Source organism: Martes martes, assembly GCF_963455335.1.
Source record: "Martes martes genome assembly, chromosome: 4".
Classification (NCBI taxonomy): Eukaryota; Metazoa; Chordata; class Mammalia; order Carnivora; family Mustelidae; genus Martes; species Martes martes.
Genome location: NC_137891.1, coordinates 181,176,162 through 181,202,616, shown reverse-complemented (window position 1 = coordinate 181,202,616; position 26,455 = coordinate 181,176,162). Strand labels below are relative to the sequence as shown.

The window sequence follows — 26,455 nt, the reverse complement described above, 5'->3', positions numbered from 1 at the left end:
GATCCTGGGAGGGGTGGGGTGGAGAAGGGAGTCTCAGTGCATAAGGCATCCTAGGAGTAGAAAGAAATGAACAGAGAGGGAAGCTGAATCTCTCAAAAGTCTGAGCAAGGGGTGGGGGTGGGAGAAGAAATGAGCAAAAAACCTCTCTTGAAGATATCATTTGGTTAAATAAACGGCAAAGCAACATATGGGGTCCTGAAAATCCCATTCTTGGAAAGTCCCACTGTGCTCTGTGCTGAGTCTAATGCACTACTGTTAAACACACACACATACACACACACACACACACACACACACACACACACACACAAAACAAAACACCCCCAAAACCTATCTCCGCACCCACCCCTAGAAAGCACAGCAAACAATTCGTGTAGAATGGAGATCACACGAACAACACTATCCGTGAGAAAAGAATAAATGACCCACTTAGGGTAGGTCTGCGCAGCATTTCAAACCCCTGGGGTACCATTTCGTGAACCAAAAGAACTAATTTACCAAATGGGTCCCCAGGGCCTGGAAGAACTACTGTTCTGGCCACCAAGGAGCGGTTCCTTCCGTCTCTCCCCATCAGTGCCTCTGGCCGAGAATGAAGGGCCTGGGGCTGGGAGGGACGCGGGAGGTCCCTTGGTGCATCAGGGCACACGGGGAAGAGACTGTGTTCATGCACTGGAGTGACGGGGGATAAGGAAGACAAGGCAGATGTGTTAGAATCAGACACACTGGGGCCTCACTCTGGTTCTGCACCTGCTAGCTGGGGCGGTGGGAGCAAGCCTGAGCTTGGGGCTTCTCCTGATCTGCGGAAAGGGGATCCTCACACCCGCCCTTAGTGTTGGGAAGATTCAGCCTCTGCTGGTGGAGATGCATGGATGAGCGCAGTGGGGTCATGGTGACACCCGAAGGATAGGAGCCGCCCCCTCAGCCCTCGCCGCCCCCCACCTCCTCTCCAGGCCCTCCTCATGGTGTCTACATCACTGATAACATCCACCGAGGGCTTCCAGGCACCAGGCACCTGGCCAGATGCTTCATGTGCCGTGGCTTATTTAATTCCTTAACACATCTGTGAAGTAGGTAGTCACATCATCCCATTCTGTCACTGGTGAAGTTGGAACTCGGGCAAGTTAACTAACTCTGCTCGTGTCACAGAGTAAGTGGCAGGGCTGGGACTCGAACCCTCGTCTCACTAACTCCAGAGCCTGTGCCTTGACTGTACTCTTGAGCTCAGAGAAGAGTGAGATCATTGGTGACATCGGTTAGCATCGTCCTGCCGGTGGGCCATGGCGAGGGGGCTTCCCTGAGACGACGAATTGGAGCTGGAGACCCAAGGGCTGGAAGCCTTGACCGTATTCTCTTTAGCCTTGTTGAAGGAGCCTCCCAGAGACTGCTGTGTGGTGCTGGAAAATACCACAGTGCCCGGCCCTTGCAGAGAGCCAAGACCTGAGACGGCAGGAGGTCTGGCAAGATACCTGGGGGTTGAGTTCTTTGGGGAGTAGGGATGGTTTTCTACAGGTAGACATGTTTATCTCAGGCTTCTGTATTCTGTATTCTGCTTCGCTGTTATTGTCACCATCGCACAGGACAGGACAGGGGCAAGAGCCAAGAGCCCAGGCCATCGGGCACATCCCTTTGTAAGCCCTGCAGCACACCACGTAAGAAACATCAAAAACACAAGGAACATTTGAGAAGGAAAAAAATTACATTGCTATGAAGAAGTAGAGGCTTCAAGTCTGGATGTTTGTGTGTGTGAGTCCATGGTTAGTAGGTATATTTATACTTATCTAGTCCACGCGTGGGGACATCTGAATTATAAGTGGTTATGGAAGGACTGTTTGCAGGTGGAGGACATGCCGAGATGACCGAGCTGGTCATGCTAATGACCATTAGCTCATGCTCATAACTGTGCTCTGTGCTGATTGTGTGTGTGCGTGCGTGTGTGTGTGTGTGTGTGTGTGTGTGTGTGTCATACAGATGCCCTTGCATACATACATTCTCACTTATAGTCCCAGGCTATTTCTCTAAACCCCACGCTCCTCTGCCCTGTTGTCCCCTCCCAGTGTCTTTCTCCTCCACCCCTTCACTTCATGACTGTGGATATGACGGTGACTAACGGCATCAGAGGAGCATTGCCGGGAAGGGACGATAGCTTCACCGCTGGGGCTCAGGGCCTGCACACTCCCCTCGATGTCCACGGCCCTGTCCCCCTCCTGGTCTCGCCCAGAGGCCCAAGTTCCGAGTGCATCTGGCTGAGGGATGCTTTGCCCTTTTCCCTAGAGCACGTGCTAAAACCCACTCGGCCAAAGTAAACTGCGTCTATGGACAAAAGATACAACTCCTAGATTGGCCGGGATTTGCATGTGACAATTTGAATAAACAGAGCGTCTGTCTGCAGGGAAGGAGGGAGGGTGATTCCCTAGGGACTCTCGGGTGGAGGGGGTGGGAAAGACAGGACAGACAGCAGCCAGAAGGGAGGGATCGGGGGGCCCTTGCAGACATTCCCCAGGTCCATAGTGCACGCGCATGCACAGTGCACTATGAGCACCTGCCCCGGCCGCCTGGGGCGGGGAGTCCCAAACTTCGCACTCCAACAGACACTCCTGGGAAGCTTGTTGCAGATGCAGATCTGGGGCACCTCCTCAGAGATTCTGGGGCTAAGGATCTACATCTTAACAAAGCAATTAAGTAAAGGGAGGGTAGTGAGCAAGGGGAGAGGGGTACGCGATGAAGTCAGAGGCCAGGTTGCCCAAGACCATGAGGTCGCTCTCAGATCTAGACCTTAGGAAGTGCCCCTGCAGCAAAGGTCCAGTCTGACAGTCTCTGGTGCTGGGTACACATTAGTAGGATGATGGGTCATTTCCTGAAGACTCCGCTTTTCATCCCTCCCAACTCCTTCCTGTCTCTGGCTCTGTGTTTCTCCGTCCACCAGTATACAACAGGAGTGCTGGGATAAATGACCCCGATGTTGCCTTCTAGGAGCGGATAGCCTCCTTTGGCTGCAGGGTGGGCCAAACACATACACTGGGTTTCCTGGGACGGTTCCGATTTATGCCACTGGTCCCAGCTTCATTATTTATAACACCCTCTTTCACTCTCAAAAGTGTCCCAGTTTGGACATTAAATTATAAGGTCATTCTATTTATGGGAGAAGGGAGGTGCATAGGACATGGCTGTCAGCAGTGGGCTAGGCTCTCCGCCTTGGTTCTTATTAGTTCTTTTTTCTCTGAGCGAGGATGCTTTTGCAGACTTTCCAAAGTGCCCAGGTAAACGTTGAAGGGCACCCAATGCACATGGTGTAGTCTGCTCAGTGGCTTATTCCGCTCAGGAAGACGGGGCACTCAGCGAATCCTGGCAGAGGCTGGTGAGTGCCCAAGGGTAACCAGTGCACTGCCTGAGCTTTGAAAGGGGTTTGGCAGATGGGGAAAGATGGCAACTGGGAACACTGGGAAACGGGAGCACATCCCTACGAAGCAAGCCCATTTTCTGGCACGGTTCTTAACACCAGTTGCCTGGGCTGTGAAGCTGGGCTACATTAAGAATATGCACGGTCCCATGCTGAGTCGCGGATCCCAAGGAGAGAGGAGCCCACTTTTATATGTGTCTCCCAAGAAATGAGCTGTAAAGCACCTCAGCCTGCAGATGGGCAAAGTGGGCTTGCAATAGGGTGTTAGGTAAGGCGGCAGGGGTGTGGATTCTGTGACCATTTTGTTACCTGAGGTCACCTAGGGAGGGGTGGTGGCGGAAGTTGGGGGGTAGACTAGTAATCTTTTTGGTTTAAATCGAAGGGATGCTAGCGGGTAATTGATCCCAGGCCTTCTGTCTGAGATCTGGTCCTTTTGCATGTGGGTGAACATAAGGAGACACAGCTGGGAAAAGCCCCCCTTTCATGTTAAGAAGCAATCTCTCAAATATAAAATTCTTTAAAATCCTAGGAGGCACCCCAGGAGTTTCTAAAGTGCGTTTCTTGACATTTCAATGGTTGTATTACAAAGGGGGGGAAGGAGGAGGCAGCGAGAAACGAGAAGGAGCTCAAGGAATGAGTGTTTGCTTTCTGTTTTCCTTGTTGGATTTTTTTGTTTTGTTTTGTTTTGACTTGATTTTTAAGATTCTGGTGGGTGGGAATAATCTCACCGAAGAGGAAAATGAGTAACACTTGGTCATTTTGTTTACTGTACGAACACGCTCACACATACTCATTTGCAGAGGGCTTACTATGGGTTAGGTAGCAAGGATGCAAAGACAAATCACGCGTGAAAACTGACCGCCCTCCTTCTCCCACGCCAAAGCTGAAGCCCTCGGTGAGCTGTCCAGATAGAGCTGCTCCTGTTGGTTTCCTGGGAGAGTTTGTTCCTAGGACACAGTCTTCCCGTCCCACCCCCCACCCCCCGTTTATTGCTATTTGCATCTGTGCTGACTTTTATTTTTATTGAGGTGAAATTCACATAACATCAAAGGAACCTTTTTTCTAAGAGTGGGAGGGGTAGAGGCAGAGGGAGAGAGAGAGAGAATCTTAAGCAGGCTCCACACCCAGCACAGAGCCAGACCCGGGACTCGATCTTACAACCCTGAGATTATGACCTGAGCTGAAATCAAGAGTCAAAAAAAAAAAAAAAAAAAAAAGGAGTCAGATGTTTAACTGACTGAGCCACCCAGGGGCCCCTAAAATGCACCATTTTAAAGCAAATAATTCAACGGCATTCAGTACATTCACGATGTTGCACAACTACCTCCTCTACGTCCAAAACGTTTTATCACCCCCAAAATGAAACCCAGTATGCATTAAGCAGTCATTCCTCCTTCTCCCCTTCCCCCAGCCCCTGGCACCCACATCTGTCTGGAGTTACCTAGTCTGGCTATTCCACAGAAGTGAAATCATGTTACCTTCTGTGTCTGGCTTCTTTCACTTCTTTCACTTCTTTCACTCTTTCACTACTTTCGACCTTCAACCACCCTGTGGCAATTGTCAATGCTTCGTTCCTTTTCATGGCTGAGTAATAGCCCGTTGTATGGATATACCGCCATTTGTTTATCCAGTCATCTGTGGTTGGACATTTGGGTTGTTTCCACCTTCTGGCTATTGTGAATTGTGCTTCTGTGAACGTTTGCCTACAACCTTTTGTTGGGGGTATCACTGTTCAGTTCTGTGGCTCTACACCCAGGAGTGTGATTGCTCAGCCATATGATAATTCTGTGCATAACTTTTTGAGGGACCACCAAACCGTCTTCCATAGTGGCTGAACCATGACAACCCCCACCTTTTGAAGACTCACAGTTAGGTTCCCCCGTAATTTAACCAAAGGACTTCAAAGAACTAAATCCTGATTTACAGATATACCAAGCAGCCTAAATTCCTTGGTTGGTCCAGTGGGTCAGAATTCCTGCTAATGAGACCCAGGTCAGGGGTTCAATCCCCAGCTGACCAGTTAGCTTGGTAGAACAGACAGTGAAAAATTGTGTCTGCATTCACACGTTCCACCAGTACTGCCTTGCCCTCTTACAAAAGCTTGTTAGTGGCCCCAGGGGGTTGGAGCAAGAGTGGGTTTTTATGGTTCCAAATAAAAATCTAGCATCCAGGGCACAGTGGGACTAATTGGAAATCAGATGACTGCTTACTTCCGGTCTTGGTTTCACCTGATTTCTGCGGGGCCCCTTGGGTGAATCGCTTAACCCCCCCACCCAGAGCTTCAGTTTCTTCCTCTCTCAGTTAGAATTCCTAATCCTCACTCCAAAGAGATGATAGTGCAGCCTAAGCACTTTGCACACAGTAGGCTTCCTACTTAGTAGATGCTGATAAATTTCAAGGGTGGGCACCCTCAGTCTGTGCCAGGGCTCCCCACCAGTTTCTGCAGGGGGCTCTGAGCTACTCTGCCGAGGTTGACTGAGCTCCGGTGGTGGTGCACTATTGTCCTCAGGGTTACATTGGCTGTTTCAGATTGTCCTATTTGCATGGAATGAAGCTTGCTATGGTAACAAGGTCTGGTGGCTGGAATCCAGGGCCCCAGTGAAAAATGCAAAGCCTGTACTCTGGGAGAAAGAGGAGCCGGATAGGTTTATCAACTTTAAGGTTACCTCAGTTCTCCTTTGAAAAGGGAATGGATAAACTGAGGCAGCAGGGCCTCCACACTCTCACTCCTCCAGTAGGAGGAGAAAGAGAGAAGCCCCTTGGATGCCTTCCGGTCTTCTCTCCTGGCCTCCTCCCCTTCGACTCCCAATATTTAGCCCAGCCAAGGAGCTTAGGACCTGGCCAAGGCCAGCCTTCCACCTCGGGTGCAGGCTGTGGGGAGGCCAGAGCTCCAGGGGCCCGCCCTGGGGCCGGGTAGAGAGCTCCTCCCGCGAAGGGCGGACAGTGCAGGTGGGGGCGGAGGAGGTGGGGGTGGTGGAGACGGAGTGGGGCGGAGAGTGAGAGGCACTCAGGGCACTAGCTCAGCTCCCCGCTCGCTGCCCGTTTCCTACCCGCATTTTAAGGAAGGCAAAGCTCCACTCCTGAGATCGAGCCAGCTGCCCCCTCCCCCCCAGGAGCTCCATCCCGGCTCCCCTTCCGGGCCTCTTTGCCGAGCACCCCTCTCTCGCGAGCACCCACCCCCCTCCCAGCCCCGGCCCCGGCTCCGCGCGGGGAGCCTGCTAGCCCGGGCGGGGGCTGCCCCACCGCTCCTGGGAGGGGACCGAGGGCTCGCCGTGGAGCAGGCGCCCCCTACCTCTCGCCGGGGGCGCCACCTCGGCCCGCTCGCGGCCGCCGCCCGCCGCCCCCGCCCCCCGGGGGGGTGTGTCCCCGAAGTGGGGGGCGCGGGAGGCCGAGGGTGCGCCCGGTCCCGGGTGCGGGCCCCCTCCGGAGCTCGCGGCGAATGGTAGGCTCCAGTGAAAGTGCCGGGCGGCGCGCGGTGTCCTTCCCCGAGCCGCGCTCGGCGCCGGGGTCTCGGCGATCGCTGCTCCTCCTCCTCCTCCTTCTCCTCCTCTTTCTCCTCCCCCCCCCCCCCCCCCACGCCGCCTCGCTACCGCCGCGGCTCCGGCTGGAGGCGCCGCTGTCATTCCTGCGCCGGAGGAGCCGGCGCTGCCGGTGCCTGGGGGTCGGGGCGCGGGGGAGCCGGGCCGCGGGGGACCCAACAGGTAGAGCCGGGGGTGCCCGGCCGCGCGCCCCCCGCGCATCATGCAGCTCTTTGTCACCTCTCTCGCCCCCAGGCCAAAATCCTGAGCATGATGGAAGACAATAAGCAGCTCGCGCTCCGCATCGATGGGGCGGTCCAGTCGGCCAGCCAGGAGGTGACCAACCTGCGAGCCGAACTCACGGCCACCAACCGGAGACTGGCGGAACTGAGCGGCGGCGGCGGCCCCGGCCCGGGCCCGGGAGCGGCGGCCAGCGCCTCGGCGGCGGCGGCGGACTCGGCGGCGGCGAACATGGAGAACCACCAGCACGGCGCGCAAGGTAGGGCTCACCCGGCGCCAGGGGCGGAGGGGAGGCGAGCGAGCGGGACCCGGGCCGGAGGTGGCCGGGGACTCGGAGCCTCCACACCCCGGGGCGAGATCGCCGCGCATTGTGGCTCGCGACCCTTTCCTCCCGGCGGTGGCCACCGCTGCACCGCTGCTGGGAGTTCCAGGCTGCTGTCATTAAGGAAAACCCCGGCGCAGTGTGCACGGGTTCACACGGTCACACCGGCCGCGGCCAGCGGGAGCCAGGCGCAGCCGGCGGCGCCCCTCCCGCGGCGGAAAGTGCCCTTTAGGTGGCACACAGCCCCCGCCTCCGTGGGCAAACTTTTTGTGCCCGGGCCTTTGCCCCGATCCCCGGCAGGGGTGAATGCCGCAGCTCTCCCCCCAGCCCCCCGCCCCAGTTCCGAGGGCTCCTTCTCTGGGGAAGACTGTCTCAGAGAGTGAGCTCCGGGCTCCGCTGCCTTGGTTGGGGTCGAGGATTGAACCGGCTTGCACTTTCTCTCCGCGGATGCCAAATCCCTTGTCTCGATTGCATCTGGACTTTATTTTCTCCCCCTTTGAGATCGCGCGGACCGCGGAATATATCGATGCAACAGTAGTAGATGGTCTGCTCAGCAGGGAGTTTAAATTTCCAGCAAATATAAACACCGAGAGCACTTTCCAAGGGGAAATCTTGGACCTCCAAGGCTGAGTGATGGGCTCCTGGCGAAATGAAGGCTTAGACGGTGGGTTGCAGGGAGCCGCTGCTGGAAAGGACTCTTTGCACTTTGGAGGAGGAGGGAGAAAAAAGACAGCTGGACCGTGTTGACATTGACAGTGATGCAGCCCTGAAACCCCTGGGAGGGTTAAAGGTGGAGGAAGCATCCAAAAATGTCCTGTTTGGTTTCTGTGAATTGAAAAGTCAAAGGGTAGACTGGCTTTTCAGTCTTTTGTTTTGTTTTGTTTTGGCCTAATTGCTCTTTAAGAAATGGTATCATTGATTATTAATATCATTCGATTAATTAACTGAACTGCTGAAATCCCGAATCTGGCAGAGAAAATGATCCAGTCTAGGAGGCCACTTGTACAAATATGTCACTTGATGAAGTATGAGGTACCAATAGCTCAGCAGCTCAGAGGAATTTCCTCGTTTTGTTGTTGTTTCAAGAGCTTCTCCTAAGTGTTGCGAGAGAGTGTCTGTGTTCCTGTTAATGCCTTCTCCTATCAGTTTCTTTTGCTCCTTACCTCCCCGGGGAAGGTGTGCTTTTCGTGGTGCGAGGTGTTAAAAAGCCTGTACATTAGTTTTATGCAGAATTCCAAGTCATGTTAACTTGGTACTTTGGGGAGTTGGTCAGAAGTCTTAGGAATCAGGGTGGGAATTTGGGACCAAAGTAGCCATGACGTAATGGTGGGAAGGTGTTGTAAAGCTGTAATTTGCTGCAGTTTTCAAGGTGGGTAGCTGGTTATTGTGCCATTTATCCCTTGCGCTGTCATTGTGTGTGGAGGATACTCTACTGTGGCATCTGGAGGGGAAAAAAAAAGGGCGGGGGGCGGGGAGCTGGACTGCGTGGTGGTGCTTTGTTCTTTATAGGTCCAGGCTCTTCCAACATTAAGGAAATCACTAAGAACTGGCATTCTGCTAAGAATCAAAAGCCATGCTAAGGAGCCCTGAACAATGCTGGTTTATTTCCCACCGTCTGCCCCCTTTCCTCAGCCAAGGAAAAGTTAAGTGGCTTTCATTTGAGTCCCGGGTCCAGCTGCAGACTGAGCACGCTAAGGAGGTCAGTACGACGCTGATCCACTCACCCGACTTGGACACTGAGACACTTAGCTGGTGGTCCAGTTGTTGCGGTGAAGCAACGGTGGGCAGTTTCCTTCTTCTCTTTCCCTACAAAAGTGCCCAAGGCTGTGGACATGACTTTTGGATCTCTCGGGAGCCTTCAAAACTCCCGAGACCAGCATCTCCCTCACACTCCTAGGAGTATGCCTGCCCGGGTTAGTAAGCCATCTGTTGGGGGCAGGGGGTTGGATGAAGGATGGTCTTGATTATTCCTCTGGGTAGCCTTGTTATTTTTCGACACCTTTACCAGGGGGAATTAGTGATTTTATAATCAGAGAAGAAAATGTTAAAGGTTTTAATTCAACTTAATTGTTGCCCACCTAGCCCTCTTAAATTGATGTGAATTCAAACCAAGGTGATGGTTGAAAAGAAAACAAGCCCCCCCAACCCATAATCCAGTAGAACATCATTTACTTTAACTCGACAGGAATACCCCAATTCAGTATTTTTTACATTAGTTGGCCTCTGCGAATATTTTCGGTTTTGTTTTTATTTTCTTGTTTTGGTTTTCTCTCATGACCTGTGGCAGCATTCTTGCCAGAACAGAAACCCTCTGTAGATGTGTTCTAGTGGTTTCTTCAGCTGGTGCTTTCCTATTCCTAAAGGAAAGAAAGGATGGGGTTCTCCCAAGTTAATTCTAAAGCATGGTCTATTGGTTTCCTCATGCTTCTTCGTAATACAAGTCAAGCTCGGTTCCTGGGGGTTAATGACTTGTCTTCCGAATGCGTCCTCTGTTTTAATTTTGTCTGTGTTGGGGAGATTGAATGGCCCCAAGCCCTAGGACCGTCTGGTGCTAGTGAGTTGTCCTTTATCAAATCAAAGTTTTGAATGAAACGAGTAGCTTTCAAAATGCATCTGCAGAAGTCATATTTTACTAAAGGGCATTATGCAGATTAAATGAATGCTAATGTACTTTTAATAATATTAGCACAAATGGTTACGGGGAAGAGTCACTCTTGCTCTCCCTGCCAAGAACTCGTTAAATCTGTTTTCAAATTTGGGGTTTAAAAAAAAAATTTTTTTTAATGAATTACACAAGCGCATCGATTCACCGTGGGAGTTCTGTTCCGGCCATGGTACCTGACCCTAGGTAAGTCGACGAGGAGAACTTGGGTTTTCCTAGAGAGTTAATGCAGTGTGTCATTTAAACAAAATATTAACTTGGTTGGTACCCTGTGTGAGCTGGCTTGGTTGCTATGTAACAGAGTCTAGAAAGTGAACTGGCTGAAAATCTGGGCTTTCGACACTTTGCAGGATCTTCTTTCGGAATCTGTGTTGAAAGAACACTTGGCAGCCGGCCCATCTCCTCTCGCCCTGCTTCGAGTGAGTTGGATAATCCCTAATGAGGATCCTGGCATCCCGTGCAGAGGGCATCCAGGCAGGGTGGCACATTTCACAGCTCCCAAGTTGCCTCTAGGGTTGGGGGGTGGGGGGGCTCAAAACTGCCTTTGACAGGTGGACAGAAGGAGCCTCGGAAAGAACAGAGCCAAGCATTTGTTCCAATTTGTCTTGTTGTTGGTAGCCAGAGAACGGATTTGTTTAAAGTAACATTTCTAAGCTGTTTTCCTCAGCGTAACATCTCTGGAAAATGTGTTTAAAATGCTTGCTGTTCTTTGAGGGGAAAATATAGCAGTTTGTTTCCCTGAAAATGTTTTATCTGATGAATGACTAATATTAGATTCAATTGGTTGCTTTGCTATGCGTAGAATAAAACAATTAAGCTCCATTGTACGCGATTCAAATAGGTGTTAACTGCATATACCATAAAATACTTGTGCCTCGTAGGATGTGTGCCTACTGCTATTAGTCTGTTGGGTTTTTATTTTTTAAGGAAGTAATTGTATTTATATGCCTATACAAGTGGGAGTGCCGATCGCATCTTTTTGGGGTGTTGAGGACTCGACGCCTACTGCATTTGTTAGGACGGGGATGGAGAAAAGGGTCATTCTCCTATACTTTGGTCCCCTTCCATAAATAGATGCAAGCTTTATTTTTTTTCTCCCTAGGCGCTAACATAGGCTGTTACTTCCGGTCTGACTGTTTGCATCTAGCATCGCTACAACAGTGGAAATTCTGCGGTGAGGTATGAATTACCTCCGGACTGGATTGAACGTGTGAGCAGTCTACAGAGATGCTAGATACTGTTGCTTTGCAAAAGAAGTTCTGTCTTTTGGCATCCCCTTCCCAATTCATCCTACCCGCGCTCTTGTTTCCCCAAGTAGACGTTTATCTTTTTTTTTGAGAAAAGGTTTTCCAGTGGTAGAGAAGATGGAGCAAGATGGGGTGGAGTCTCGAAGGTCACCTACCGTTAGCCTGCCCCCAGCTTACGGAGCTCGAGTCACGTCCATCTTGGTTTTCCAGCGGTGTCAATGGGCTGAAGGAGACATGTGTCTTTCCCTCGCCCGGCAGGCTGTCATGAGACAGGACTTCAAGGTTCTTCCCGAAAACCACCATGCGTGGAGAGATTACTTACAGATCAGTACAGCATGGTTGAAATTAGTTATTGATTGGCTATTATTTACTGTCTTCCCATTGTCTTTGGGAAATGTCTGCGGAGGACCCCCGAAGTCAAGTTTCTGGCTCTGATTAATTCCATGCTTCCAATGTTTCAGGATTTATGGAGGCTTTTCAAAACTCCTTTGCTCTTAACCAGAAATCTGAGCCAATCTGAGTTTTATAGTAGGAGCACTGTCCCATATCGTCCCAGGGTAAGACAAGGCATGTTCTCCCCATTCCTTTACGCCCCAACTCCCCAAGACCGCTGGCACTTTTGAGGAATCCTGTAGGTCATCATTTGTGACTCGCTGGCTGCCAGTGAGCTTGTGGCAGACGGGCCTGGCGGGCGGGGTGTGCTGATTAGAGTGTTGCCTGTGCGGCCCAGAAGGTCAAGCTTAGGGTCCTGGCCATATTCGTTGCCTATTTCACCTGTATTTATTCCTGAGTTATATAGCTAAGGAAAGTGAAATCAGTATCAATTCCCCAGTTCTTTTCAGATGTTTTCTTGGTTTGGTTTGTGTGAGGTTTAGCACTTGGCTTTTTACCCTGTGCCATCCATCAGGCAAGAACGCTGAGGCCAGGGAATGGGTTTTTACGTGATCTTGTACATGAAATTACTCTGTACCGTTTGGGCTGGGTACTGGGGTCAGTAACACATGGAATGTTGGGGTGGCACCAACAGCACTCATCACCATGTCTCCGTCATCTGAAATGCAGGCAGAGCCAGTGTAGGCAGGATCACTTAGGAAGAGACAGCTTCCCTGAAGCCAAGAGAGTGACCATCCATTGTGGCAGATTGTATCTGACATTTCACAGCACGTAAGAAACCTGCTGGCCCATGTCACCATCCTCAGGGTCCCCTGCCATCCCCAACTCTACTGTGAAGAGGCTGGAGGAAGGCCAGGCCGAGAGATCCCCATGCGGTTGGATGAGACCAGAACATTCTTGCTTGTTGGACGCAGCTCAGATCTAAGTGGTGGAGTCCAGGTTGTGCTCCGTGGGCATTCCTGCTTCGCCCTTGGAGTCCTAAGCTACTAGAAACATGAAAGAAGCTGAACAGACTTTTAATGAGTTTGGCAAGAACAACTTTTTGGGCAGGTGGCTTCTGTGTGGCGGGGAATCATTGGTTCTCAGTTTGTTTTGGTGTCTTTGTTAACCTGGCCTTGCCAGACCTTTGGATCAGACTTCTGAAAAGCTCCTGTCCCCTTCTCCCTCTGATGAATTGAGACCCAAGCGTGAAAGCTCAGATGGGGCTGGTTAACAGGCCGTTCTGCAGGGCACCCCCAAGATCTCTGTGCTCTCCTATGAAGTGCAGTTGGGCCAGGAGGGTGGAGGAGAGTGGGAGAAGGAGTCGCCTCACCCAGCTCCCGCCCCCGCCGTCTTCCATCAGAGCGAGCACTGGAGTAGCTCTGGGGGTGCTCTTCTATTACCAGTATGTCTCAGCCCCACAGGTGGTCCGAAGTGATGTGAGTGATGAAGAGTGAAGTGCCCTCTCAAGGAAGGTGGGTCCACAGCTAATATTTTACACTTGCCTTTGGTGCGGCATAATGGTTCTTGGAGCTCACCTCTTGAGTATATCACCAAACATTAGGCATTCTGGAACCATCGTGACACTGTGTAATTCTTGCCTGGCGGAGACTTCAACATAGGACTAAATGAAAAGTCGTTTCAGTGCTTTGTCAGACTTTTCAAGAAGCAAATATCAGGTATTGTCCCAAGTGCTTCCACACACATCATTGAATCCCATGCCCAATGAGGTGACAACTCTAACGTCCATTTTTCAAAAGAGGAAGCTGGGACCGGGAGAGTTGAAGTCACATGACATTGTAATGACTCCGATGGTGCTGATGACAGCAAGTTTTGATGTAGTCTCCACTTGGGGCCATGTGTACTGTTCCAAGAACCTTCCTGTATTAATGCTTTGAATTGATGCGTTCGGTCCTCGTAATGACTTATGAGGCAGGTACCTTTCTGGTACCCATATCATATATAAGAAAACTAAGGCAGAGGATTGATGCGTTACTCCCACAAGGACATTCTGCTGTTATTTGACCAAGCTCTGGCTCTGGATCCCAAGCTCTCGCTCATTCCCCTTTGATGCTGATGGTCACTTGGTTGGTGGTGATGGAACCAGGAATCCAAACCCACCAGGTCCCTCAGCTGCTGAAACTGGGTTTTCTCCTAAGTCAGAAGCATCCTTTGATTTGATATGTTGAGAAGGTTGAGGGAGCTGTAGACTTGTCTCTCTTCTTGAGTATTACTTCCCGAGGCGGCTCGTAATTTCTGAGTCCTTGTGATGAAATCATTGGTTGAGAATGAGGGGAACACCAAAACCTGTCACTTGGGTGTGAAATGAGCTGACAACGAGGGAACCAGATCCTGCTTGCAGGATCCACAACCCAGGGGTCCCTTGTCACCAGTGAAAAGAACCATCTGATCTTGGGCTGGGGACCTCCTGCTTCTGGACTTTGCTTTCTCTGTCTGGGGAGGCATGAGTCCCGGCGAAGCTGGAATCTTGTGGTCTCCTTCTGCAAACACCTCTGTCCTTCCCTTTGCCAGCTTCCCTCCCTGTGGTCTCAGAAGCCTGCAGTTGCCCAAGACCATGCCCAGCAAAGGACGTGTTAATATTTTACAGATACTTTTATACTTGAGTTTCCCAGACTCAGCAGCTTTGACATTAAGGGCAAGAGGATTCTTTGCTGGGGAGGGAGTCTGCTGTGTATACTGTGGGATGTTCAGCAGCAGCCTTGTCCTCTGCCCACTAGATGCCAGTAGAACCCTCCACACCCCAGTTGTGGGGACCACAAACATCTACAGAAGCTGTCCCATGTCCACGGGGGACCAAAACGGTCCCCAGCTGAGAACAGCTTTTTATGTCAGGCAGTAGGGGAGACCAGGTTGTGAGTCTCGAGTGATGGCTGCATGAGAGCAGAGTTTTGTCTGTTTTCGGCTCCATTTATAGCACCTAAAACATTGCCTGGCATATAGCAAGGGCTCAATAAATAGTTGTTGAATGAATGACTGTACCCATGATTGATTGCTAATTACAGCCTGTGAGATTTGGCCTGCTTATTGCATTACATGTGGTATCAAGAGGGGCACTGATTTAATAATCGAGGACTGGCATTGAGCGTGTACTTGCCGTTTTCCAGCTGAGACAGTTGAGGCACAGAAAGGAAGGTTATGTGACTTGCCCAGGGTCACGGAACCAGCAAGTGGCAGAGCCAGGATCCCAGCAAAAGTGAATGTGACTCCGGGGAGTGCCCACTGGCTTGACCAGTGATGCTGTACAGCTGTGCATGGTTTCTCCGGTTCCTGCCCAGGAACTCATTTTCATTCTAAAGCTGGCATTGTGGCAATTATAATTAGGATCTACGTGTCAGACACTAAGTCATTCATCATAAATCCTCAGAGCCTCGCTGTATGAAATATGCTTTGTCACCATAGAAAGGAAGGATCGGTGTCTGGCCAGAGGTAAGAGGGCAGACTAGTGGCTGAGCCGTATTCAAATGTGAGAATCCCCCCCCCCCTTTTTTTAATCAAAGTGCTGGGCTTTGGCTCTAGAGTGTCCCAGAGAGGTCTTGAACTTCTTTCTTTTCTGGGAAAGGGGATAGTGGACCCCTCTTAGCAGGGGTTTGACTCATTCTTAGGAAAAGGGATGCTCCCGGATCAGAACTGGGGAGCTGGAAGCCCTTTTGAGATCATCCGAGAGTCATAGGGATAGCAACACCTAGAGTGTGATGAGCCCTATCTGGCTTTCCCAGGCATTAAGGATGCACTTGACGGAGGCTTTTCCGTCTCACTTCTGTATCGCAGCCCATGAGGTCATGCGATCACCTCCATTCTACAGATGAAGAAGTTGAGGCTTAGAAAGTCTAGGTTGCTTTTCTAAGCTCTGGAAAGTGGTCATCTGCTGAACAAAACAGGGCATTGGAACCTGGTCTCAGCTGACCCTAGAGCCCACCTTGCCTGTTTCACGGTGGCAAGAATATGGCGATACTGTGTCTGGGAATGTAAAGACATGCCAGTAGGATGGCTTTACCTTTTGCTTACACTCCTACCCCACCCACCACCTCCCTTCTTCCTTCTCTCCTTCCTTTCTTCTTCCTCTCTTCTCTCGGTGTCCGTCAGTCTGACAGATTGGGCACATAGCTTTGGGGACCGCAGATTTAATAAGATATGGACTAAGTTTTCTTGGAGCTCATGGTCTAGTAGGTGTGACTGACATGGACACATAATTACATTTTCTAATAAAGGCCTACACAGATGTAATGGCAAAATAGAGAAAGTGACAAATATAGACGCCTTCACAGATGTGCATGACAGCGGTGAGCGTGATAAAGCCATGCTGCGAAAATGCATCAGTTTTGCTCCTAAAGGTTGAACTGACCATGAGAGATTATTAAAAAGTACGAGTTTTTTGGATAGATTGGGATTGGGCACTGCGGGGAATAGCTTTGGGCTGGGACCTGCTTCCACAAAGGGCACTCCTTACGGAGAAGGAAGATGTGGATGATGCAAGGCTTGGATCTTGAATAATAGCTTTCTTTTCTCCAAAGAGAACAAGAAAATATATGAGTTTCAGTGCAGGTATAGCCCTTCATCTTTTAAAAGAAGCTCACTCTTTGTCTCAGCCTCCTGGCCAAGGCTGGGGCTTCTTGTCAGCTGCCACAAATGAATTAGTTCATTTTCTTTGATTAACATGGACTTTTTTGTGTCTTTGTTTAAAACCATTGAACGTGGTGTACTTGCTTTAATTCAGTAAGTACATCTTGGAACACGGTGGGATTTCTGTCTCTCCCCCCACCTCCACCCCCAGCCTTGCCATTTGAACTTCCATCCTCACCGTTTCTTGAGGATAGTTAGGTATGAAACTTGAAAACTTGATGCTGACCCCGGAGAGTGCCGTCGTGGTACCCTAGAGCATGACGAAGAATGGCTAGGGAGAACGGACCTGTGATTGTATGGATATTGATGATCCTTATTCATGTGTTCATCAAGTAGATTGTTTTTCCTGTTCCTACAAGATTTACTCTATGAAGTCAGAAAAAAATGGGAATATTTGAAACCTCTTTAGTTTTGAGAGTTAATAGAAAGGCCATGCCTGGCTGCCATTTTGTGGAGGCTATTGGCTCGTTAGCTAGCAGACGTGTTCTGGTTGCTCTTTGTAATCTGATGCGGTGCCAGGCAGCCCTGCTGGGGCAAGGAGGTACATTGAAGTCTTAATGGAAGTCCTGTGGAGAAGGATCATGATTCCATGGTTGGCTGTTCTACAGAGCAGGCCATTATCATTGGCCAATAGAGTAGAACCTCATTAAAAGTCAGCCGGTCAACACATGGGTTGGTTCCACCATAGGATAACTCAGAACACACCCCCAACACCTTCAGTGTATCACCTTACCTCTAAACCAAAAGCTTGGTCTAGTATCCTCAGGCCACAAAGCCAATGCTTGGTCCTGCTTTCCGGGATTCCACTGGGTTTGTCCACTCTTCCTCTTTTCTTGGTACCCGGGAGGGCACCAGGGAAGCTCTTAATTTTATCACTACCCAGATCTTCACTGTATAAAAAGACATTCACAGGCAAGGTCTCTATGGATTCTACCAGCTGGCCCATATGACTGAATTGAGGTAGACACAACAATCTATTTCTTAAATAAGGAACCTGTGGCACAGTGATTTAAGCTGATTTATTCAAGATTATTGAGCTGGTCATTGAATTAAATTCCCCCCTCTATCTCCCGTCACAGCCTGGTTACATGGTGCCAGAAGAGGGCTGCCTATGGCTTATGATTGGGTTAGATCTGACCTTGCCTCGGCCCCTCCCTCTTGGACATGGGCTGCCCTGTCCTAGAAGGCCTAGATGGTGACACCGTCACACCAAGCTTGTGTTGGCCTCCATGGTGAAGGGAGATTAAAGTTTTACAAATGACTTATCTTCTCAATGCCTAAGCTTAGAGCTTCTCTTCCAGCTTCCCTGTCAAGCAGTTGGGGATCTAGAAGCCAGGGCAGGGCTGTATCAGGGACCTTCCCATCTTTGAATGAACTCTCCTTTGGAGCAAAAGTTTTTGCACCCACCACCACAGTCATTTGGGATTTTTGAATATGGGAAGTACATCTGGGTAAAGGCCTATATGGTCTCAGTGTCTGGATGTGTGTGTTCTTCAAGTGTTGGAGGCAAGATTTAGCCTCTTCCATAAATCTGCCTAATTTCAGTCTTCACTGTCCCTTCAGGGAGACTCCATTAAACCTTTGGGGTCTCTTTCATTAGGGCCTTTGGGTTGATGTACAACCAAACCGTGTTGGTTTAAACTCTCCACCTAACGTACTGATAATGTAGGTGCATGTTTTCGCTTCTGCTGTGGCCACAACTCTCTCCATAGTATGTGGTCCTCCTGCAGCTCCAAGTTCTTGCCTAGACTTGAATCATCTATGGACCAAGGGGCAACCGTGTGGCAGAAAACTCAGCGAAAATCAGAACAGGGTATTTTGCATCTTAGAGGAACGGATGACGGTGTCAACTTGGAGGTCTCTGTCTGCAGCAGACAGGCCAGCTGATGCAATGCTTGGGGTCTGATCTTGGTTTTAATTTCAATGTGACAAGGAACATTCTCTATGGGCTTCCCAAACCTCTGACAGCAACATAGCCATAATACACAATTGAACTGCTTTTGAAGACATAAGGGACTCTAGAAAAGCAGAAAGTATTTTTAAGGACCAAAATATTCAGGTGCTTTTGAGTTGTAGATTTGTATTAGTGTTAAATGTTTAAGATTCCCCCACTGCCAATAGACATTGTAGTTGCTAGTTGCATGCATTCACGGAAGCGTTTCCTGATTTGGTCTGGAGTTCACTTTGATACCTGCTCTGTGGCTTGGATGATGGAGCTGGTGTAGGGTGGGCCAGCTTTTTCTGCCAAGCCCTCGATAGCAAATATTTTAGGCTTTGGGGTGCATCAGGTTTGTGTCACAGCTCCTCAGCTCTGCTGTGGTAATGGGCACAGCAGCCATAGAGGACAAGTAAAGGAAAGGGCGTAGCTACGTTCCAATAAAACTTTACTTATAAAAACAGGCGGCCCTCCGGCTGTTAGTTTGTCAATCCCTGAATTTGTAGTTCCCCTTCCTTTGCCTTCTGACCTGTTTACTTCTAGCACCTTCACGGTGCTCAGTATACAGGAGGAGATTAATAAGTGGTGATTGAATGAGTAAGCTAGTGGATTAAATGTGAACAATAAAACCACTCGATTAGTGTTAGAAGAACAGAAACAAGAAGTCAGTCGCTAGGGGTGTAATGGATAACGGACAAGAGAAGGAGACATTTGTGTCGGAACTTCTGTGGTGTGAGGTGCCGTCCCCTGTGTTTGGAGATCATTATTGACCTTAAAAGGTCAGTATACAGCAGATATGGGGGCTTAAGGGAGTGAGACAGACCCGATCCAGATCCTGGCGCTAGAACTTCTATGTGTGGGACCTTATGGCTCTCGGTGTCTACATCTAGAACAGGAGCCCGCTAATGTCTCCTTTAGAGGGTGTCTGGGGTTCTTTCATGCAGCGTTTCTCAACCTTGGCACCAACGACATTCTGGGCCAGAAGATTCTTGGCTGTCTTGTGTACTGTCAAATGTTCAGCAGCATCCCTGGTCTTTTCTACTAGATGCTAGTGATGCTTCAAAAAAAAGTCTTCAGGTGATGCCTGTGGTTTTTCCCTGGGTGGGGAGGGGGAAATTACTCCCTGGGTGGGCACCACTGCTTTGATGAAATAACACATAGGGTGCCTGGCACAAAGCTCGGTAGACTCTGGGATTCAGCAGACAGATCTCTTCATTATTAATAACATATTGTATTATTGAACACTGAATTCTCCCACCTTTGAATTAAATTCTCTTTATTCCCCAGCCGATTTTTGTCTCCCAGAGGCAAGAGTATTTTTGTTCTATACCCCAGGTCCTTTTCCTGATATTTCTGTGTTGCCTAGAGGCCCTGCTCCTAGGAGGAGCTAAACGTCCCATGATGTCCTTTGAGTGTGGTTTCCAGTTCTTCTCACTCGCGTGTACCTTAGACTTGTATTTGAAGTTGTGGTCGGTATCCAGAAATAGCTCATTTAAGAAATCATCCAGATGTCTGCAACATGAGTGGACAAGGAGGTTTAAGAACTGAAAAGCTTACATCACAAAGGCTGGCAGGCTGGGGCAGGCTGGGTTTCAGAGGAAACAGGTAATGTACCCCAAACTAGCACCAACAAACTATCTCTTCCCTACGGAGAATGCGCATGCTTCTACCATTAGCCAGGGGCCAGTTTTCAGTGGTTTAAACTTCAGCCAACATGGCTGTTCCATACCATCAATTTTCTTCTGGATTTAATGATTTTGCTATCCGTATTCCCACTGCAACAGTGATTCCCAGTTTTTATGTATACCCTTGTTAATATTGGAGAGAGAGAGAGAGATTTTTCTGAATGGATGAGTTCTGGCCCCTAACATTAGCAGTTGTAATTTTTCTGTCTATCTAAAAAAAATACATAAATGCATAAGAGTACACTGAATTCTGCAGCTTGGTCAAATGGATGCTGCTTCTGCATCTGCATGCACTTGGCAATGACGGTGCATACGCGCAAGAGAAAGGATTCATTCTCTCCACGTTAGAGACCTTAGAGCACGTTAGAGAACTTCGGACTTTCTCTAAGCTGCTCCCTCTGGTCACCCAGAGTCTCTGTGGCCCACAGGTCAGGGCCTGCTGCTACCAGATGCATCTGGACATGTGTATTCAGTCCTGTTTAGTGGTCCTCAGTGTTGCCGTGTGTGATAAGGTGCCTGAGAACTGCCTTGGAAAATTAGGACTGCTGTTCCAGAACTCTGACTACTTCGCCGATTTTAAAGGATCCTTCTTTTCCTCAAGTTTAACTCTGCCTCCGTGTGACACAATCAGATTGATCTATGGTTTGGTCCCTTGACTTTAAGAAAAACCCTCCATCATGTAGGCAGAAATTTCTATAGTAACTTCCTGGCATGAATATTGGAAAGCACCAGTTACAGTCAGAATAGCAGAACTGGCCCTAAACTAGATTTCGGGCAATATGATTTGATTGGCCAACTGCCATTGCTAACTAGCGTCATCCTGCCCCATCTCCAGCTAACTCCTAAAACCCCTCAAGCATGTGATCCATCATATCATTTTCTCATTTATGCCAGTGCTGGATAATGGCCTAATCTCTCCAGCAGCATTCAGATTTATTAGAGAAGATGGCATTTACAAAATCATTTCACTGTTCCACGGCAAACACCCTACGCGGTGTGCACTTTCTCATTATAAACCCTACTTTTAACCGTGGTTTATAACCTGCGATTCAAGTCACCCGGAAGACCCAAGTACACGGTTTTCGTTTCTTTCCATTTGTGTTTATTTGCTATCTGGCTGGTGGGCCACCTAGGACGTAGGAGCGAACATGAGAGAGGGGCAGAGGCGGCTCAGAGGCCAACCTTGCGAAGGAGGAGAGCTGTCCAGCGGAACAGGGTCAGCACTGGAGCCTGGATGACCATCCGGCCAGGTGTGTTGACAAAGCAACTCCTGCACTGGGGTCTGGAAGTTCAGGAGAAAAAAATAAGAGCAACAGCAATCGTCATCTGGCTGAGCAGAATCTTCCCTTTATTGTGTTTTCCATCCAGATTGGCCATCAGAGGAAATGCAGGTTTTCGCAGCCACTGCAGGCCATCATTGGGGTATAACCTAGCAGTATGATGAGACCCAGTAATTCCTAGAGAAGGGCCACACTGGCTTTCGCTGTAGTGACTTGTTTGCACATACTAAGATGCCAACGTGAGTTCAGTGTTCCAAGTGTAGGACAGAAATCTCTTGAGCCTGTTGCCTGGGTGCCTACCCTGTTCTCAACACTTTTCAGCTGTGCGAGGTGGGCCAGTTGCCCTGCAGTCTAGTTCTCACTTTCCTCCCAGGCTTGACACTAACGCCGACATCCCGTGCTATTGAAGACCACGGGAAGAGTGTACGCCAACTGCTGGGCATAGCACCGGAACTTGCGACACCCTCCCCAGGAGTGTCGTAAAGGTCGCAAATGGGGGCCGTAAGGGTCGTGAATGGGTGCCGCCAACGCACGCACCTGCGCAGCAGCCCAGCAGGTGCCCGGTGGGAGACCGAGTTCTTTCTGTTAATTCATCCAGTTAACATTTATTAAGCACGTTTTCTGGTTGATGAGGCACGTGGTGGGCGCTAGGGTTACCAGGACAAGTAAGGCGCTCACCTACTGCTGGAAACCGGAGGGGGAAAGAGCAGCAGGGGAAGGGCACCGTGAGGGATTCCAGAAGACTGACGGTAACCCTGACTTCACGACTGAGAGACTACAGAAGGACAGAAAGGGATGGCCCCGCCGCCACAGTGTCTTGCGAGGCCAGATGTGTGCCCGTAGACATCATTCCCACCATCACTCCCAGCTCCATCGGCCACCACTGCTAAGAGGCATCCCAGACAGTTGCTTAGGAGCTGGGACGTGGGGTGGGTCAAAGTGAGTGTGTTGGTTAAGAAGTCTCTCCCATTTTTAAATTCCCACAACTTGTGAGTTTTAACATCACTCAGCCAATGGGTTCACTTTAAAGAATGTCTTGGAGTAGACTGGTTGTTTAATTTGGGGAATATCATCTTCCCTGAATTAAGCAGGACAACGTAAGCCCATGATTTTGTGATAGACATGTATGAGAGAGGGACTCGGAAATGGGTGGAGAGAACAGGGAAGCACCAGAGAAAAGCTCTCATGCGGGCTTATGGAATCACAGAGTGTCTGTACTACGTTGGAAGGGACATTGAAGACCGTCTCATCCAGTTTTTATTTAGCAGCTGGGGAAACTGAGGCCAGAAAGCACCAGTGAGCTGGCAGAGTCCGTGTAGTGCTCTGAAGCAGAGCCTGGGCTAGAGTGGGGATGCTGGCTTCCCGGTCCAAGGCCTGTCCCCCTGATCCAAGGCATGTCCCCCTGATACACAGGTGTCAGCGTCCATCCTTCATGCATCATAAACACGTCCTTTCTGTGCCCTCAAGGAACTTACATTCTGAACTGGGCAAGTGGGAAACAGAAGAGCCTTCCAGGACAGGTTTGCGGTGTGGTCTTGTTTTCCAGTGAACATAGAAGAGGGTGGGGGAAAAACAACACAAGCCAGATGCCCAAATTAAAACACTAAATTTTCTTGGAGTTTATGTGCTCTGAGCAATGTAAATAAAGGTGAAGGCTGGGCCACTCTGCCCATAAATCAGCCTCAGCCAAAGGCTCACTCAAAGTTCGTTCAGGTATTTCAGCCCATCACCCATACCTCTTGGCATTTCCAAGATACAAGGGGGAGGGTTCCATTTGTCATCCTGATCGTCCTCCCCTGGGCTTTCTTGGAGCGGCAATCTCTGTGTTGCCTTTTGCATGAAATATTAAGCTCAGGGATAGAAGCGGGGCGTTTCAGTGCAGGCGGGAGACACTTAGGAAGCTGGTTTTCTGCCCTCATGGTCTCATTTGCATTTATTTTGCTCCTGACCATTTGTAACATAGTGGTGGGTGCCCATCAAATAGCTATTCGCTCTTCAGCCGGCTCCTGAGGGGGCTGTCTGGGCTGTCTGTTACAGGTTCAGGGGATGAATAACATGGCCCATACCTTGGGCCATTCAGTTGGTGTCATGAGTCACTGAGGACGTTGGAGCTTCCCATTGTGTTTCTGTCCCATCTCTCAGGGACCCTACGAGACAACACCCTCTGTTGTGTGACCACCTTCCTTTAACTGAAGCTGGATTCCCGGACTTAGTGGCCGGTTCCCCCACTCCTGGCATGCCATCTTGTTGAGTCCCATGACAGATGTTTTCTTACCTGCATAGTGGGGCTGATAATCGTTTACACCTTACAGGGTTTTTACAAGGATTAAGTTAATGCTGAGTTAATAAACAGGAAACCCTGTTCTAAGTGCTTTGCGTATGTATGCGGAACATTCAGTTATATTCAGTTGTGAGTATTTAAGACTCGGGGTCAGAGTCTCCCATGAAGACCTCTAGTGCTGAATGAGGAGCGACTTGGGATTGGTAAGAGAATCTTTGAAGGAGAAGCTACTTTAAGTTGCAATCTCGGTTTCTCAAATACAAATCCCAGAGTGTATGAAGGCTTAATGTCCTCATTTATTTTGTGGTTTGATCTGTAGGGTTCCCCATTTGGTAGTGGCAGAAGGGACTCCCTGGGCGTCCCACTGTTGTCTGCACTTACCTTAAATATGCCCAACCAAAGTCTTATCTCTGACAGCTCATGCATCATCCTCCCTGGGAGAGGGAGCCCCACTGACTTGTGGGCAGACCCTCTGTTAATTTCTGGATTATTTTCTTCTCAATTATTTATAGCTTGTCTGCTGATACTTCCAGCTCTCATTGTGAGGCAAAGAAAGGCCTTGAATGCGGAGAGGGGGCAGCTGAGTCCAGCACTGGCCTCACTCTCTGGGCAGTTTTGTTTGGGCCACGTGATGGGGTTTGTAAGATGTGCAGCCCGTCTCTATAGAAAGATGCTGGAATATTGCTCCGTCGTGTCTTAGTGGTCAGCGAGGACCCAACGTGGGAGGTTCATGACCTCCTTTTGCCTCCAGTTGGTTGCACGACTGGACGAGTCACTTTCGTGATTTCCCATAAGGAAAATGAGAGGAACTGAGTGGATGGATTGTAACGTCATTCAACGTATGGTTCTCTGGCGTCTGCTCTATGGCAGGCCCCATGCTGGGCTTGGGGGAGCTCATAAGCTGCTGGGGCAGAGGGAGGTTGATGGTGACGGTGAGGATCCTAATGACATGGACATTTGCTGGGTGCTTGGGAGGGACAAGGTGCCATTCCAAAAGCTGTGTGTGCGATTCTGTGTTTAATCTTCACATTGGGTATTATAATTAGCCTAATTTTTACCAAATAGGCAACTGAGACACCAGGTGGTTAAGTAATTTGTCCTGAGTTCACACAGCAGGTAGAGTTGAGAGTCAAACCACAGCCCAGTGACCCCAAAGCCTATGTTTGTAACCAGCACAGGCTTCTGTGTCATATGGGAGGGTATACCCATAAGACGCTGTGACAAGTACTCTGATGGTACGTGTGAGGCCAAACCAAGGCGAGGGGCTCAGCGAGAGCCTCCAAAGGACACTGTGCTTGAGTTGAGTCTTGGAGGACAAGTGGATGTTCTTCAGGCAAAGAGAAGTGCAGGAGGGGGCTCTGGGCTGGGCTCACTACAGGTGGACAACAGAACGGTGCAGGGTGCCACAGGCCTTACAGGGGAAGGGCTAGTGTTTGCATTGGGCTCCCGGTCTGGATGTGATTAGGAGAGTGGCGGCCATTGAAAGAGAAAAAGAGTGGGAGTGAGAGTGAGAGGGAGGGCAGGTGGAGAGGACACATTTGGAAGCTTCTTGAAAATGAACCAGAAATAGGGATTTGACCCCATGTACAATGAAAGAGGCATTGAATCATTTTTTTAATTGTAGTAAAAATACACATAACATTAAATTTACCAATTTAACCATTTACCATTTGTTAAACTTTAAGTTTTACCAAAATTTACCATGTACCATTTTAAAGTGTACAATTCAGTTGTATTAGTGACATTCACAATGTGTGCAACCTCTGCCACCATCGAGTTCCAGAACTTTTTAATAACCTTGAACAGAAACCCTGTACCCATTAAGTAGGCCCTCATCTCCCCTGTTACCTAGTTCCTGGCAATCACTCATTGACTTTCTGTCCCTGTGGATTTACCTATTCCAGACATTTTATCTCAGTGGAATCATACAATATGTGACCTTTTGTGTCAGGCATCGTGCTTTCAGGGTTCATCCATGTTCTAGCAAGTGTCAGTCCTTCGTTCCTTTCCATGACCAAGTAATACTCCTTCACATGTATGTGTCACATTTCATTTATCCACTCAGGATTCGATGTACCTGTGAGTTGTTTCTACCTTTTGGCTATTGTGAATAGTGGCACTGAATCATTCTAAGTTAAGTTTTGGCCTCGGCTCAGCTCCGCAGACCAGTTTACTGTAACCCTAACCCCATTAAGTGTCAGTTTACCCGTCTGTATAATCGGGAGATCTGTGTAGCTATGTGCATGTTTGTATGTGTGTGCATGCTGTCTACAAGAGTGGACCATCTGTTTCTCCCTAAATTATAAGCATGAGGGAAATATCACGTAACTTGGAAATGGTTTGAAGTTCCGAAAATTCTATTTAAAACCAAAGCAAAAGTTTCCTGAGATGTAAAAATGGAGCACCTGCTTCTGAGAGTTCTCAAGGTTATCGAACGTGTCCCTTTATGAAGGCACTCATAACAGTGCCCCGCAGATCGGAAGCCCCCAGTGACCACTGGTCATGATCATGACCATAATTATCATCATTGTTATCAATGATACAGTATCCACTTTGCTCCATATTCTCTTGGCGGCAGGAGGCTGGGATGGGTTTCCTGGATCTCAGCCAGTCTATGAGGGAGCCCTGCTGCGGAGACTTTGGGCACACACTGCCCAGAGATTTGTCACAGTGTAACTGCAGAAACTTTCCTCTTCTTTCTGCCTGTTTTTTCTAAAATACTTAATGCGACTTCCACGCACTGGGTGGCGGAGGCGGGTAGGGGTTTAGATGTTGGCCCTGTCCGAGGTATTAATAACCTTGTACTTATCAATAAGCAGGGACAAACCCAGGCTCCAGAAGGCATGGTGGGAACTTGACTCCTTGCCTCATTGT

The 26,455-nt window shown here is 49.4% G+C and overlaps 1 protein-coding gene across 1 annotated transcript in view; it reads left to right on the top strand.

Moving 5' to 3' along the window:
• Positions 1–7,170: 7,170 nt before the first annotated feature.
• Positions 7,171–26,455, top strand: part of KAZN (kazrin, periplakin interacting protein) — a gene marked incomplete at both ends in the record, with an annotated part of 432,776 nt that continues 413,491 nt past the window's right edge. Inside the window, one exon of the mRNA XM_080801783.1 lies at positions 7,171–7,414. Within this exon, the coding sequence (XP_080657909.1) occupies positions 7,186–7,414 (229 nt within the window). The remainder of the gene's footprint in view (positions 7,415–26,455) is intronic.